This window comes from Festucalex cinctus, chromosome 12 (genome assembly GCF_051991245.1).
Source record: "Festucalex cinctus isolate MCC-2025b chromosome 12, RoL_Fcin_1.0, whole genome shotgun sequence".
Classification (NCBI taxonomy): domain Eukaryota; kingdom Metazoa; phylum Chordata; class Actinopteri; order Syngnathiformes; family Syngnathidae; genus Festucalex; species Festucalex cinctus.
In genome coordinates this window covers 8,009,413-8,024,975 of record NC_135422.1, presented here as the reverse complement: position 1 = coordinate 8,024,975, position 15,563 = coordinate 8,009,413, and the positions used below count along the sequence as shown (strand labels likewise).

General features: G+C 38.6%; 1 protein-coding gene across 3 annotated transcripts in view; it reads left to right on the top strand.

Moving 5' to 3' along the window:
* The window catches only part of asap2a (ArfGAP with SH3 domain, ankyrin repeat and PH domain 2a), a 42,482-nt gene that overhangs the window by 18,870 nt on the left and 8,049 nt on the right, over positions 1-15,563 (top strand). For 2 of the 3 annotated variants that reach the window (XM_077538519.1, XM_077538517.1), the window contains 17 exons: positions 169-243; positions 6,697-6,746; positions 6,960-6,986; positions 8,179-8,308; positions 9,251-9,336; positions 9,439-9,514; positions 9,601-9,687; positions 10,808-10,911; positions 11,326-11,395; positions 11,540-11,627; positions 12,203-12,251; positions 12,461-12,627; positions 13,512-13,645; positions 13,894-13,988; positions 14,074-14,263; positions 14,626-14,711; positions 15,414-15,529. In XM_077538519.1, the coding sequence (XP_077394645.1) occupies positions 169-243; positions 6,697-6,746; positions 6,960-6,986; positions 8,179-8,308; positions 9,251-9,336; positions 9,439-9,514; positions 9,601-9,687; positions 10,808-10,911; positions 11,326-11,395; positions 11,540-11,627; positions 12,203-12,251; positions 12,461-12,627; positions 13,512-13,645; positions 13,894-13,988; positions 14,074-14,263; positions 14,626-14,711; positions 15,414-15,529 (1,630 nt within the window). The remainder of the gene's footprint in view (positions 1-168; positions 244-6,696; positions 6,747-6,959; positions 6,987-8,178; positions 8,309-9,250; positions 9,337-9,438; positions 9,515-9,600; positions 9,688-10,807; positions 10,912-11,325; positions 11,396-11,539; positions 11,628-12,202; positions 12,252-12,460; positions 12,628-13,511; positions 13,646-13,893; positions 13,989-14,073; positions 14,264-14,625; positions 14,712-15,413; positions 15,530-15,563) is intronic. The other variant, XM_077538518.1, reaches the window with a different exon arrangement.

The window sequence follows — 15,563 nt, the reverse complement described above, 5'->3', positions numbered from 1 at the left end:
TAGCAGGATCTGGAGGTGAAAGCTTGCAATTGGAGACAAGTCAAGTAATTTATATTTTTTAATTTTCCCTTAATCACAAAAACATATTGAGATGTGTTTCTAATATTTTGGTTACTAAACACTCAAAGCGTTTGACCTCAGCAGCTTCCGTGTCTCTTTCTTGTTCAGTTCCAGAACATGAACAACATCATCACCTTTCCTCTGGACAGCCTTCTGAAAGGAGATCTGAAAGGAGTTAAAGGGGTAAGTCAGCAAAACTGCATTGTGTCATCGGTTTCACTTTACAAGTGAACTTTTAGGAATGGGTTGAATGACAAGTGGGGAGGTTTTTGACAATCTGTCATCAAATAGAACTGAAATCACGAAGGTAAAGAATCTTCAATGTATGAGAAACAAGGTCCAGCTGCATTAAAATGTGATTAACCATAGACAGTTTTCAGTGTCATAAATGTACATTTATGTGACCTTATTTGTTCAGCTTTCTAGCACTCAGTGAGCTTTGGAAGGTGTTAGGTGTTTTGCATTTCAGCCATGGAGGACTTTTTGGTGTATAAATATGTTCTATTTTAAATATTACCATGCTCACAAAGACATATTTATACGTTATTTTTTTTTATAATAGAGCATACAGAAGGCTTTGATGCAGCCTCTGAACTGAAGAGAATACATGAAACAATGGTAGTTATTACAAAACCTCCAGCAGGTGGCAGCAGAGTATAAGAGATCAACCAGGGCCATGTTGCAACAAGCTTTTCCCCCACTGTTTTAAACATATTTGCGAATAATGCTGAAACTTAGCTATATTCTAATTTCTGCAAAACGGAAACCAATAGAAATATACTTTTTCCCTGATGAAGGAAGAGACTAATCTTTCTTTTGGTGTCCATGTTTTTGTAGCAATAGAATACAATATTTTGTGAGCCTTGCAAAATCAGTCAAAATCCAGTAAAACTGCCAGGAGCGAAGGGGATTGCTTCAGTGAAAATGGCTGGGAGTGAATGAGTTAAGTGATGAGTCCAATTTCTTACGTGTGTCAAACTAGACAAGAGATTTATGATAATATACTTTTGAATAGGGCCATGTAGTTGTAGTTCTTTACAAAGTGACATTAGCAATTACTGGTGTATTATGACTATTAATTTTTACGTCATTTTTGCAGCTCTAAGTGTACCCTTCACCACACAAAAAAACAGTTGTTACTTAATCCCTGGCCTAGTGACCTTTTGTTCTTTGTTTTTGGCTACAGTGAAAATATGATGACATTATCTCCAATGAGGCTGGTTGCTGTAGAAACTTGTCCCCGTGACCCTGATTCTCATAGTCTCCCTATCTCGTAACTGTTTGTCTCTCCTTGTTATTTTTTGTCTCAGCATCGATGTTTTCTCCAAGCGTCTGACGTGTTTTCCTGTCATTGTTCTCTCAACTCACTGTACCACTACCATGTCCCCCTTTATGAAATTCCACAACCTGTGTACTCCGCTCTTTCCTAATGTTTGACCGCTTACAGTTTATTAGGCCCTTGGATGATTCTCATTACACCAATGCAATTGAGTTAATGAGATGTTGAACTTTTTGTCCCCTCACCTACATTGTCACTATTGTAATGCAAGTGCAACTCTCCTTTCCGACCTGTTGCTCAAGGCAATATTCGGCAGTATTCCCACCCCTCTTCCCCCTTCGTCTTCTTCCTCCTTCTTCATTATCGCTCTGCATGGCTTTCCCACGAGACCGACCTGTCAGCAGATGGGGAAAGGATCATGTCCAGACACGCTTGACAAGCTGTTGAGGCCATAGGGAGAAAAAGACAAAGTAAAACTCGACTTGAACGTCATGTCATGAAAGAAGACTGGAGATGTCTTTAAAAAGGAAAAGAAGTCAAGAAGTAGTTGTAATGAATGTCACTCACGGATCGTTTCAATGTGGATAAATGTGGATAAAAAATGCAGTCATGTGGACAAATGCAGCACAATTTAAAAACCTGCCTGAAAGCTTTTATGCTCATTAAATGTGGATGGCCTTGGAAATAAATAACAAAATAACACCTGTTATGAATTATTCTGTTAATCATAATTGTTAGAGAACAGTAAGTTGGGCAGAAATTACTAAAAAATTAACACTTGGTCATGTGCATTCAAAAATGTAGAGATTAGATTGACCTTAAATCTTACTGTTAGAGCGCTAATAAAAAAAAATAAAAAAAATAAAATAAAACAATTCGAAGAGTAAAATTGGTTTTAATTTAGACTGAATGGTGTCTTGACTTTAAAATAGAAAAGGTCATTGCCTCTTAACCTCACGAACTGAGCTGCACCATATAGAAATGAATCGCAATCCCACTGAAATGAATCGAATCATTTCACTTTAATATCAAACCGTCCTTGATTCGTATCGCACCCCGTGTATTAAGATACGTTTCATATCGTCTTTTGTTGGAGTGATGCACATCCCTAGATGTAGTGTGTTCTGTTTATCCCAAAGTTTTCGCCAGAAGCCAAGCATCTCTAACTTTTAGTGAGTGGGATACATACATATTTTGATTCAGTAACCTATTTTAATGGTGATATTTAATCTAAGTCTTATTATATAATATCGGCTTTTATTATCTCTCTTTGGACACAGATGTGTTTCGTCAGATTTCTGCATCTCAGTACAGTACAGTAACTTGCAAATAGGAACTCCAACTCATTTTGCTAGCCTAAAGCAGGAAATTTTGGACTTCCCAGTTGTTGTGGAATGTAGCATTAATTTCCTGGTGGTTAATGTTTTCCACAAACATGTCAATACTCCCCTACTACAGCCAGTATAATAATATTGCCTTGCTAGTGACTAATCTAGAAACCTTTCTAAAAAGTACTCTACGTCATCTCTTCTCCTTTCGCCACCCAAGACAATCTGGACTTTGTTTGGGTTAGTCTGAGCCAGCTCCTACAAAATGACCATGGAAGAGTTCCTGCAGGACCTGGTGGTGTCCCTCTTCAAGATAAACACACATAATGCACTCCCAGGCAGCGGAAAATGGATAGTGCTGAGTCTAAAAGTTAGTTGTGCTAACGGGGGATTTTCATAGTGGATACCAGGATGATGTCATGCCTGTATCTGACCCTCTCGGCAGCATCAGCCATCCCGTGGTTGGACGGGCACTGTAGAATCATCTGTGTTTGCACAAGTAAGGCACGAGATGAGAAGGCGTGAGTGGTTCTGAATGGAGACACAAGAGTCCAGCTGAGCCTCGTCCCATTGTGGTTCAGTGGCTCGTGAACCACCCACTCCTGCTTACTGCTTGAGATTTTAGATAAAAACAGATCCCTGTTCATACAATCTGTAAACATTAGAGCACACGGTTTTGCTCGTTTAAAATGTATATAATAAAGCTGTATTGTAGTCAGATTAAATAGCTACGCCAATGGTTGGAGGGTTACCATTCATTGTGGTGACCATAAAAAACAAAACTCTCTTGAAGTCTTGACAAATGGATAAATAGTGACATAATGTTCTGAGAGGGCATGGATCAAACAGGCGTCCTCCGTTCTGGGACCGCAAAGCTACCAGTGAGCTAAAATTCTGGAATGTTGACACAGCTTTTCTTGAAAACAACAAAAAACTATTTAAAAAAACAACAATATAATAATATGCATACAAACCCGCATTCATTTTTTCCCTACATCCCCATGATTGACTTTGGAGCAGTTGGCGGTCTACCAGACACGAGCATTCCGCCTCCCATTTGCCGCCCACTGAAAACCAGACATTTTCATGAATTTACAAACGTAATAATAAATCCCGGATGCTCGGACAGGATATAAACTACATATCCGGACATATCCGGGCAAAAGTGGACGTTTGTTCACACTATTTTAGATTTACCTAGTATTTTTCTTGAAAGAGGTTAATTGCTTGCTGTAAAAGCTTACTTGAATTGAATAAAAGCCCCTTTCACACTGCCTGTGTGAAATGCAATAGCAGGAAATTCTGTGCAATTGAAATTAGTTCTCTCTGTCTGCCAAGTATTGTGTATATAGTACGTCGTAATAAACTTTGCCCATAGATCCAGTTTCATTGCTGTTACTAGCGTAGCTCAAAACAAATATGTGGGGGTGGAAACATTCTTAATTTTGTGTGGATCCAGATTGATGATCCGTCCATTTTCTGTTTAGTTATCTTGTTCTGTGTCTTGGCAGAGGCTGGACTATGACAGCTGACTTTTGGGTGAAAGACCGACTACACCCTTGGCTTGTTGCCAGACGATCTCAGGGTGGTTGTGAACGGGGTATTCAGTGGGATTTGAGCTCACGCCAGCTGTATGGACGACAGAAATGTGAAGCACTACTACATGACCATTAGGTGGCACATCCAGGATTTTCTTTAAAAAATATTATCACTGTGAAAACCCCCGTGCATGTGTGGTCTTGGTGGACAGCTGTACTCTGCTCGTTTGATCGGTTTTGAGTAATTTGTACCTGTCTTGCCTTAAAAAACTTGTCTTCATGCTGCTGACCTTGCTGCACATTCAGCATGGAAGTGGGAAAAATGTGAGGGGAGCCAATATTGGTGGTAGGAGGTGGTAGATTTGCTAATGGAAGCGTTTTTTTAAGGGCATGGCACGATGTCCTAGCTTCTTTCCTGACTCCCAGCCAGAATGAGAACAAGGGTACTAAAATTTGCTTCTCCCAGAGGGAGTATTGTGCCCTGTGTCTTGGCCTATTCTGCCTTTCCCTGCCTAGCCATGCCCACGTGTGGTATTTTTAGCAAATACTGTTTTTCTCATCTCTCAGGCTCTGACATTTCCTTCCATTTACCCTCTTCCAGTTTGTTTGAGCAGCTTCCTGTGGGCTCTAAACTTTGATTTTCATGCTTTTCTTTGTGACCTCCTCCTCACTCTGATGTCTTCTACCCTTGAACTGTTCGGTGAGTGGCAGAGTGCTCTTGGATTTGGTTCAGTGGACCAAACCTGATCCCTGGGTTTTAGGCACTTATCAAACATCAACAGTGAAATTGCCATCCACCGTGCAGCGCAAACAATGGCACTATAGCCTCAACTCAATGTTTGCGTCATATTTTTTTCACAGGGAAAAAAACAAACAACTAAAATCAGTTGTATACAAATGAAATCCATTTGGTAGTCTGATAATTCTGAATCTGTTTACTGTGGGAATGTGTGACACTCACTACTGTCTACTTGTGTTGGATCTAGTCTGTGTTTAATTAGCACCACAACAGCAGGGATGCTGTTTAATCACAAGTTTTGTTCGAGCGGCTGGTGAAAAGCTCACCCTTGACAATGAGAAATCAGCGTTGCATGTCGTAGGCGTGACCCGGGGAATTAAATGTCCTCCAAACAATCACATGGAGCCGCCTGGCTTCCATGTGTCCTGCTGAGAGAGCTGTGGGCTGCATCTATGAGGAAGGTGATTCAGTTCTGTTGAGTCCCATCGTGACATACACATTAACTTTCATCATTAGTCAGTATGGAAGCTCTCAGCTTGTTGCATTCCGCTTTGTGGATAGTTGCATTCCTTCATTTGTTTCACTGTATAGCCATGCTTGCTTTGTCTTACTCCTTTTTTTTTCTTTTTTTTTTTTAAATAATACTCTGATTAGTGATGATGCACCTCTTGGTTTTGATTTAATACTAGGGCTGGGTATTGATTCAGATTTCCCAAAATGTGGTTCAGATGATGGATGGATGGATGGATGGATGGATGGATTGGATTCGATTCACAGTCACAATTACAAGGGACATTCTCAGAAGAACCAGTGCTGTAAATAGTAGAAAGGTTTTGCTGTAAATTGGTGCATGAGTAAAAATGAATATGAATATTTACATTCAATATTGAACTGTCTCATGGTTTGGTGCTAATGTTCCAGTCATTGCAAAACAAAACAAATTTACCAGTATTATAAAAGACTCAGCCATACAAATGAATAAATAATTGTAAATATGAATTAAACATATTCTGACTTGTCTTACAGTCCATTAAGTCATGTAAGAGAATACTATTAAATTCCCGTGAACGGTAAATGTAAAAAGAATAATAAAAAAAATAAAAAAAAAACAGCATGATGCAAAAAAAAAAAACCAACAAAAAACTTAAAAAAATATTCTGTGTTGACATGAATTTATGGGGAAAAGACATATTAAAATAATTGATTCATGGTTTTTATTAATTGATATCTTGCTCAGGAAAGAAAAAGCAATTTTTATGTATTTATGTATTTATTTATGTATTTATTTATTTATTTTATTCATTCATTCATTTACTTACTTATTTAAACTGTCCCTTTTTTTTTTTTTTTTTAAACAGATTAATAGGGTAAATGCTCATACTTGCAGTTTTTGTGTGATAAATACAATACCAAAAATCTTTATTCTGGATCTTGCCTTATTTATTTGTTGGTTGACTAATCAACGGGGATTGGCCAATTATGTATTATTTGTGTGTCGGAGTTACTTAAAAAAATAAATAAATAAAAATGTTTTTTTTTTAAGAGTTGTAATGTATTATCAAATTTTTTGTTGTTGTTGGGTAATAAATATTGTTGAATCAAAAAATACAAATGAATCAGTGACTTGATACATCCCTACATAGTCAATCAAGGAAATTCAGTCATATGTCCATTCTATCTACATCAACATTCTCCTCTGAATACAGTTTTAAGTGCTCCATAAATATGTTCTTTTTCTCTTTCTCTGCACAGGATCTGAAAAAACCTTTTGACAAAGCCTGGAAGGACTACGAAACTAAAGTGTAAGACGGCTTTTTCATCCAATTTGAAATGTTCATTTTGAAATGTGTCTTTGTTGTTGTCACTAACACATCCCTTGTGATTTTTCTCTCACTTTCACAAAATAGTAAATAACCTCCTTCGTCATTCCTCCTCCTCACTGAAAAGCCTGCATCCTTGTGGTTGTGCATGCAAAAATTTACGATGTTTATAGCTTTTCATATATATCTTACAAGCTGCAAAGGACATTCTTTACTGAAAGGGTAATGCATCCTCTCGCCAAACCCTTTTTAATTAGAGAGTTCAGTCTTGGTGCCAAACATCAAGCATTCAGCCTGGTGCTGCATGGCATTATATATAGTCCACCATCAGTCGGGTCAAGTCGTGTGCCTGAAGGGATAAATCCAGCAAAAGCACTCGTGATCTCGTGCATTTGAATTTTCAGTTTGGAGCGTCATGACACTTTTTAATACTGTTCGTTCAGGGATTGTGATTGATTTTGTATTTCCTGACTAAAATCTAGATAAGTTTCACAGTACAACACGAAAAACATTCAATTTTCAATGGCAATAGACGTTCATGGAAACGCTTCCTGAACTGACAGCAATGGAAGTGAATGGATTCTCTGCTCCGTCATCAGTTGAACAAGCGCCGTCTCGGCTTATGGCCAAACATCATGGCAGACGTGTCTCTCGATTAGCCACAGCCATGACGACTGTGTAACACGGTCATAGCTGAGGATGCATGTGCTGACAGTTTGGCAGCGAGCTGTTACGCAAGTACTTTGAGATCAGCCTCATTTCTTTAAAGAGTCCCGCTACTTTTGTGTATACAGAGCTCAGCTATGTGGGCTATTGCCACAACTGTATTGACGCTCTCACGGAAACACTGATGTGTAATCACGTCGGTGGAAGCCTCCGACCTGACATGTAAAATATTTGCCGGATAGCGACAGCTGCTTTCAACACAACATGAGTGAGTGTCTGATGTTAACCCGCCTCTCATACTATCTCCCAAAGCGTTTTATATCAATGCCATTCATACATGCCATTCAACGTCGGTAAACTAGCGACTTCATACCATTTCTGTGTTAACACCGATCTGACGCTGCAATATTTCTAAGATTGGTAATCCAAAAACTGCATCCTTTTTGCAATATATGCAAAAAAAAATACCACATGTTGCATGGAATGGAGCAACCCCTCCATTGTATGGTACAGTATGTTTCTCTCATTGCCTGCAGGCTATGCACCACAGTTGGTCTTTGTGTAAAATCACCTCCTGAAATTGGCAAGTTGCTCTGTCAAAATATGTACCTTGCTTTGAAAGTTACCCAATGAAATAGTTTTCGAAAAAAATATAAAGGGGGTGATTTTTTTTTCACAAAAAAAAAAACGTTTACTGTCTCTATGTGTGGTACCTCAAGTTCACCCCTACAATGTTTCTCCATGCCAGCACCAAGATAGAGAAGGAGAAGAAGGAGCACGCCAGGCAGCACGGTATGATCAGGACGGAGATTAGCGGGGCGGAAATTGCCGAGGAGATGGAGAAGGAGCGGAGATTCTTTCAGCTGCAGATGTGTGAGGTTAGTTTAATTGTCACTGGTTGTCAACTTTCACTTACTTATGAATGCTCTCACGCTGAGCACAAACCACTCTGGGATGTTAAGTGACATTATTAAATTTGTCGGATTTGAAACAACATTTCTGTTTTAAAATGATGGAAATACTGTCGAACAGGCCTGGGGTTCGACCAAACCCTGATTGAGTAAGTCAGTTCAGGGGTTCGGCTGAGGTCAAGACATACAACCCACTCAAATGATTTGGATTGATATGCCCCTTGTGGCCATCAATTGGCTGCAGGTGGTCACGCTACGTTGGCCTATTTGTGCTGCTAGGAATTTGGTGCGCTCAGTAGTCGACTTGTTGCTGTTGTTATTTCTTTATTATTGGAATCCATTCATACTAACTATGTCGAACATAAATAGAAAGTGGTCTGACTAATATGTGAAATATGAATTCACATGAATAATGGAATGTATGGATACTCCCCCTGTTTGTTGTTGTGTCAACTATTAACGCCTATACTGATCCCTTAAAAATGGGGGGGGGGGGTCATATTTTATTTTTCAATCGAGAAGGGTTTGGTTATTTTGGTATAATTCTGCATTATGCCACTTCAAGTTTGTTTGACTTTAGTGGTTCAACCAAAAATGACTAAGAAAGTACCAAACACAAGTAATAGCTGTTTGGAAAAATAACATTTTCACCAAAAAACAGCATATGTCATTATTTGGCAAATATTTCTATCCAATGTGTATTCTTTGGATTACAGAGGCACGCTTAACATGTTTTATGATTGTTAAGTCTGAGCAGCTTTGATTTAAGCATTACTTTCATGAACTTGAAAGATAACATTTTACTTTCAAGTGAACAAGATGAAAAGCGGGTGAAAATGTATTTAGAAGAAAAATTTTCCCTCTGGCTGAACTTTTGTCTAAGCGGCTCCATCTCGGTAATGTTCGCAGTATCTGCTTAAAGTCAACGAGATCAAAATCAAGAAGGGAGTGGATCTACTGCAGAACCTCATCAAATACTTCCATGCACAGTGCAAGTAAGACACCCTATTTGGATTCATGCAGTACCCTTCGCAAATATTAAATACATTCACTAGTTTTTGCTTAACATCACAAGTAAAAACCAATTGGTCTTCCAGTTTTTTCCAGGATGGTCTCAAAGCGGTGGACAACCTGAAGCCTTCCATTGAAAAACTTGCTACAGATTTACACACAGTGAGGGTTATTTTCATGACACTTTACATGAACCATTTTTTATTTTTTTTTTGCTCTTTTGTGCATTTTGTATATGTCATCACCAGATAAAGCAGGTGCAGGATGAGGAACGCAAGCAGCTGACTCAGTTACGCGATGTTCTTAAGACGGCGCTACAAGTGGAGCAGAAGGAGGTAACACACACTTACTTAAAAAGTGTATTTTGTTCAAATTGTCAAATCCAGCTTTTTTCATCTTGGGCAGCTGGCTAAGGTAAAAAAATCTCCCATTTTAGCAGCACTTAGAAATGGTAATCCATGCCTTTGTTACATCTAGGCTGGATTACTGTAATGCACTTTATTTTGGAATCAGCCAGTCCTCCCTCCAGCTTGTCCAAAATGCTGCTGCTCGTCTCCTTACTGATGCCCGTAAGAGGGAACACATAACCCCTATCCTGGCTTATGCATTTATTTATTTCTTTATGCACTCATATACTTCTTATTAATTTACTGATGTGAAATGTATTTACTTGTTAAAAAAAAACACAAAAAAAAAAACAACAACTTGTAGACGCACTTCAATGTTTGCTTTGTTCTTGTTTTGTTACCTTATTCTTTACTGCACAGCCGATATTTATGTTTATGTACAACACTTTGTATACAGCAATGCCTGTTCTTAAAACGCTTAATAAATAAAGTTGAGTTGAGTTGCAAAGTGATCAATTTTGGAGTTGTACATATTTTTTGTCTAAAGTTTAGTGTGTGTTTGTTGACGTATTTGTTCCCTTTAGGCTCATCTAATTAATTAATCAATTATCTGTATGCACAATTCTTATCGAGTTAATCCTTATGTACAATGAACTTTAAAAGCATCTCACCTTAGGTTTTCTCTTCTCCCTTACCGCCTCCACAATTTGTGAAACAAGTCTAGAAGAGTAAGTGGATGGAAATAAATAAATAAATAAATAAAAATCACATTTATGTAGCTATTTATGTATGTATGTATTTATTTATTATTGTGTTAGTAGTTGTGCAAAATACATTTTTTTTTGTGTATTTGACTTATTGCTTGGTTTGTTGTATTTTTTTTTTTCTTTTTGAGAAATGCCACCGTTGTGATCGTGCTGGCTTTGTGCATGTCTGCCGATCAGAAATCATTATCATGTCATCACTGGCCTTGAGAAGTTTACACATTCCAGACCTGCTTTATTTTTCAGTCGGCACGTAACTAAAGTGACATCATCTGCCTGTCAATGTTGGTATTGATTATTGGTGCATAAAAGCTTCAGTATTTCCTTTGTGTTTGTTTTTCCAGGAATCGCAGGTGCGGCAGAGCACCACCTACAGCTTACATCAGCCGCAAGGCAACAAAGAGCACGGCACTGAGCGCTGCGGCTATCTTTACAAGAGAAGTGATGGGTGGGTTTTTAAAACATACATAAATAAAGCATTAGTTCTGTGTGTTAAATGATTCACTCAATACATTTGATTGGTAGATATAACAAGTCTACGCACTCCTTTTCAAAAAAAAAGAAGATGAAGATCATTTCAAAACTTATTCTACCATTAATGTGAACTACATACTGGTACAACACATTTGGAAAAAAAATTAACATTTTTTAAATGGGATGTACAAATAACTCAGATCATGTGGTTGCACAAGTGTGCACACCCTGTTATTACTGGAAATGTAGCTGTGTTAATTATTTTAAATAGGAGTCAGCATAGACCTGCCACCATTTGAAGAAACCAAATGAAGTTCAACTGTTCTAGTAGGCTCTTCCTTGCTGCTCAGTTTTTTTTATTGACACTGCTGATAAACGTGTGGTGCAGGTTAAGGAAAGTATGGCAGAAGAGGAAGTGCACAGCCAAGAACGGATACCTCACCATCCCGCACAGCACCGTAAGCAAACCACCACTTATCTAGCCAAACAACATTCATGGCTTATGACTCAGTTCAGAGGAAGTTTTTTGTTAAGTGAAACTGATTTATTTAGATATGCTGCATGATGTTATCAACTCACCATCTTCTGTTGTTCGTCTGCAGGCGAACAGACCGCCAGCCAAACTCAATCTGCTCACCTGTCAGGTGAAGCACAATCCCGATGAGAAGAAGAGCTTTGACCTCATATCCCGTAAGCCCAGGCCTTTATTTTGACCTTTTTCATCCCTACTTTCGCCATCCCCCATTTTTCCTTCCTGCCCTCAGCCTGGTGCTCAAAGGAAGGAGAAGGTCACAGCTGGGTAGAAAGCAGGATGGGGTTGTTTTTATTTTTACCCTCCAGCAAGGACGTTATCTTCTCGTCGCTGTTTCACCTTTTATTAGGAGGGTAAAAATAAAATAAAATACTATAAAAATAAATTATAAAAATGCTACTTTTGACATTTTCCTTAACATTTCATGAAATAATATGATAATTGTTCCATATGCAGGAGGTGAATAATGATACAGGTGTATCTCAATAAATTAGAGTATCATAAATAAGTTCATGTATTTCACAAGTTTAATTGAAAAAGAAAAAAATTATTGCAAAGATTTACTAAACACATCCAAAAATACTTTTCAGAAGTCTGATTCCTACCTCATTTTAAAATGGTCGCTTGATCCTTGATGAAGCTGTTAAGAGAACATTAGCTAAAGTTTTAACATTTTCAGTTTACATTTTAAAATTTTGCCAAAGCATCTCAATGATTTTTTTTTTCCTTTTAGATGACAGAACGTATCACTTCCAGGCCGAAGACGACCAGGACTGCCAAATGTAAGCGCCCGTTCCATCTTTTTCTTTACTCTTTTGGCCCAAGTTCACCCTCTTTAGAAATTTTTCAGTTCACATATTTCTTTTCAACACAGTCTGACACTTTTCCTGATTTTTATCCTTCTACCCAGAAAATATTAACCCCACTTTCACTTGTCGCTATTTCATTTTCACCTACGTTCTATGTGTCTGCTTCCGCCTCCCCACTGCAGCTGGATCTCAGTGCTCCAGAACAGCAAAGAGGAGGCGCTGAACCAGGCCTTCAAAGGCGACCAACATGTCGGCGAGAACAACATCGTGCAGGAGTTGACCAAGGCCATCCTGGCCGAAGTGAAGAGGATGACGGGGAACGACGTGTGCTGCGATTGCGGAGCGCCAAGTAAGTGGTGAAAATTGGAAATGATTGACATCATATACTGTATTGTGTATTATTTTGAAACGATTTATATTTAAATCCCCCTCAGTAAATCTGAACATGTGTCCTTGAGTGGTCATAAAGAAAGTTTGGACGGTCACTTTCTTCCTTGAGAGCATAAAAAGCCCTCAAGCAGCTGTTAAACCTCTACAAGGACATATTGTTGGTGCATGTATTGCAAAAAATGAGTTTTCCCAAGGACATTACATCAGAAAGTGTGTGCTTCTGACATTAACATTCCCTACTTTTGACAAGTATATTTGTCAATTAAATTTTTTTAAAAGGGCTAGATGGGGGAGAATTGAATTATGCTCCACTGTAAATTTCAAACTTAGAAACAACTGTACTGATACACAACCACTAGCAAATGACACCATTGCCCCATTTGATATGAATTAAACACAATTTGAGAGTTCATGGGAGTAATGGCTGCATTTGGTGCAATATACTTTTTTCTACTGTAAATTACAAAAGAACGGGACAAGGCAGAAAGGAGAGTCTATTCTGTTATTTGGTAGATTTGGTTTATATATTGAACATTGAACATAATATTGTGTGGGTATTGAATTTTTTTTTACATTTTCTAAAATGGTTGGCAGTGAATGAGTTAACTTGGCCTGCCTAGTTAAAATTAAATTAAATAGTTAAAATTTCAAATTCAAATACATGTGCAACATACGTGTCTCGTTCGGTGGTACTGTTTGGTGTGCAGTATAGTGCTTGAGTGGACCCTTCTTTTTATCCTTAAAATGATTAATTGAACTACTATCAGAAGGGATGGACACTATTTGAGGAAAATAAATGTCGCGTCTGCAGTCCAAAATGCATTTTTCTTGTTCTTTTTCCAGACCCGACTTGGCTGTCCACCAACTTGGGCATCCTCACATGTATCGAATGTTCCGGCATCCACAGGGAGCTGGGAGTCCACTACTCCAGGATCCAGTCGCTCACTCTGGATGTCCTCAGCACCTCCGAGCTCTTGGTAGTCTACTGTCCTTGCGCTTCCTCAGCTTTCGTATTCATAATTACGTAATATGTGGCAGGATGAAAGCAGTAGAAAGTCATTATACTTTGAATAGTTTACAATCAGTTTGATTTACAATCACTGCCTGTGTCTGTGTGTGAGATCAAATGACTCCTTGTTGTTAAAAGCAGGGTTTAGGATGTCTATGTAAGTGTCGAATCAATACTATGCTGCTCAATGCGGTGCCGAACATGCACATTCCACAGCTGGCCAAGAATGTGGGGAATGCCGGCTTCAATGAAATCATGGAGGCAGGTTTAAGTGCTGAAAAAGCAGTGAAACCCAACCCTGCCAGTGACATGTAAGTGCTCTCCTCCCTACTCGTCGCCGCCAACATTACACGCGTGAATGACGCCGATGAGCTGACACTCGCCACCTTCCATCAGGCAGGCGAGGAAAGACTTCATCATCGCCAAGTACACCGAGAAGCGCTTCGCCAGGAAGAAATGTCCCGACTCTGCTTCGCGGCTTCACACGCTGTGCGACGCCGTCAAAGCTCGTGACATCGTTTCCCTCATTCAGGTCTACGCTGAGGGAGTGGACCTGATGGAACCTATACCGCTAGCGAACGGACATGTCAGTACCAACCCTCCATTTACGCTCACTGGTCACAACATCGCTCCAGCTGGGTCAAAAATTCGTCTTGCTCAAAGATGATACAGTAAAACTGTGTTTATTGCGGGGAATGCATTCTACAATTACTCGGAATGGGATTTCCGCTATTACACAAGTACGTTTATTCCATTAAAAAAAAATATGCAATGCAGCAGGGCCGCTGTAGCAGGGGAACACTTTGACCAAACGTTGTGACCTTCCTTCATCCTTGACAATGACTTTGAAACATGATCTTTTCTGACTGTTGATTTATGTCATCCTCTGCTGCTCTGTCCTCTCTGAAAGGTCTAATAGCTTCAACGCTAATCTATTTTGTCCCACAGGAGCAAGGAGAGACCGCTCTCCATCTGGCAGTCAGGCTGGTGGACAGGACCTCTCTTCACATCGTCGACTTTCTCACCCAGAACAGGTGAACAAAAAAACTATACGGCTCATTTGGCAAGCTTATTTAACTAGGGCTGGGTATCAATTCTAATTTGCTTAATCGATTTGATTTTGATTCTCAAGAGTTCAGTTTGATCCAATTTCGATTCACTTCAATTCAATCCAATATTGATTAATTATGAAACATCAGTTCTTCTTAAATATCAAGGATATTATAAAAACTCCACACACATTAAATTCTAAATTAAATTTTGCAGCGGCAGTAACTGGTTAAATGATTGAGTTTATTATTACAGAAAAAGTAGACTATTTTCTTACATTTTTTCAAGACCTGCCTGACTTATTGCAGTTTAAGATAATTCAAAATATTTTAATTTATATTTGCAATTATTGAATTTGAATTATGAAAATATTTTCATCTCATCATTGCTAATGTTAATGTTTGTGATTATAACAAGTGTTACTTGCATTAAATTCATGTGAACAGTAAATTTAAAATAAAAACATTAAGGCCCCCCAAATATGGCCTTTAAAATTCTATTTTCTTATGAATTTATTGGGAAAAAATAATCTATTTGATATTGATTTTTTTTTTTTTTCAACCCAGCCCTATTTTTAACAGATATGTTATGACGGTCCAGTTATGCATATGACATTTTAAAAGGCGCCACAGACCTAAAGCAAAAAAAAAAAAAAAAAAAAATCTACATTCTTTGTCTGTTTGCAGTTTAAATTTGGATAAGCAGACAGCCAAAGGCAGCACGGCGCTGCATTACTGCTGTCTGACTGACAACAGTGAGTGTCTGAAGCTGCTGCTGAGGGGAAAAGCCTCAATAGACATCGGTAAGCAGAATTTCGTTTTTATTGACACTCAAGT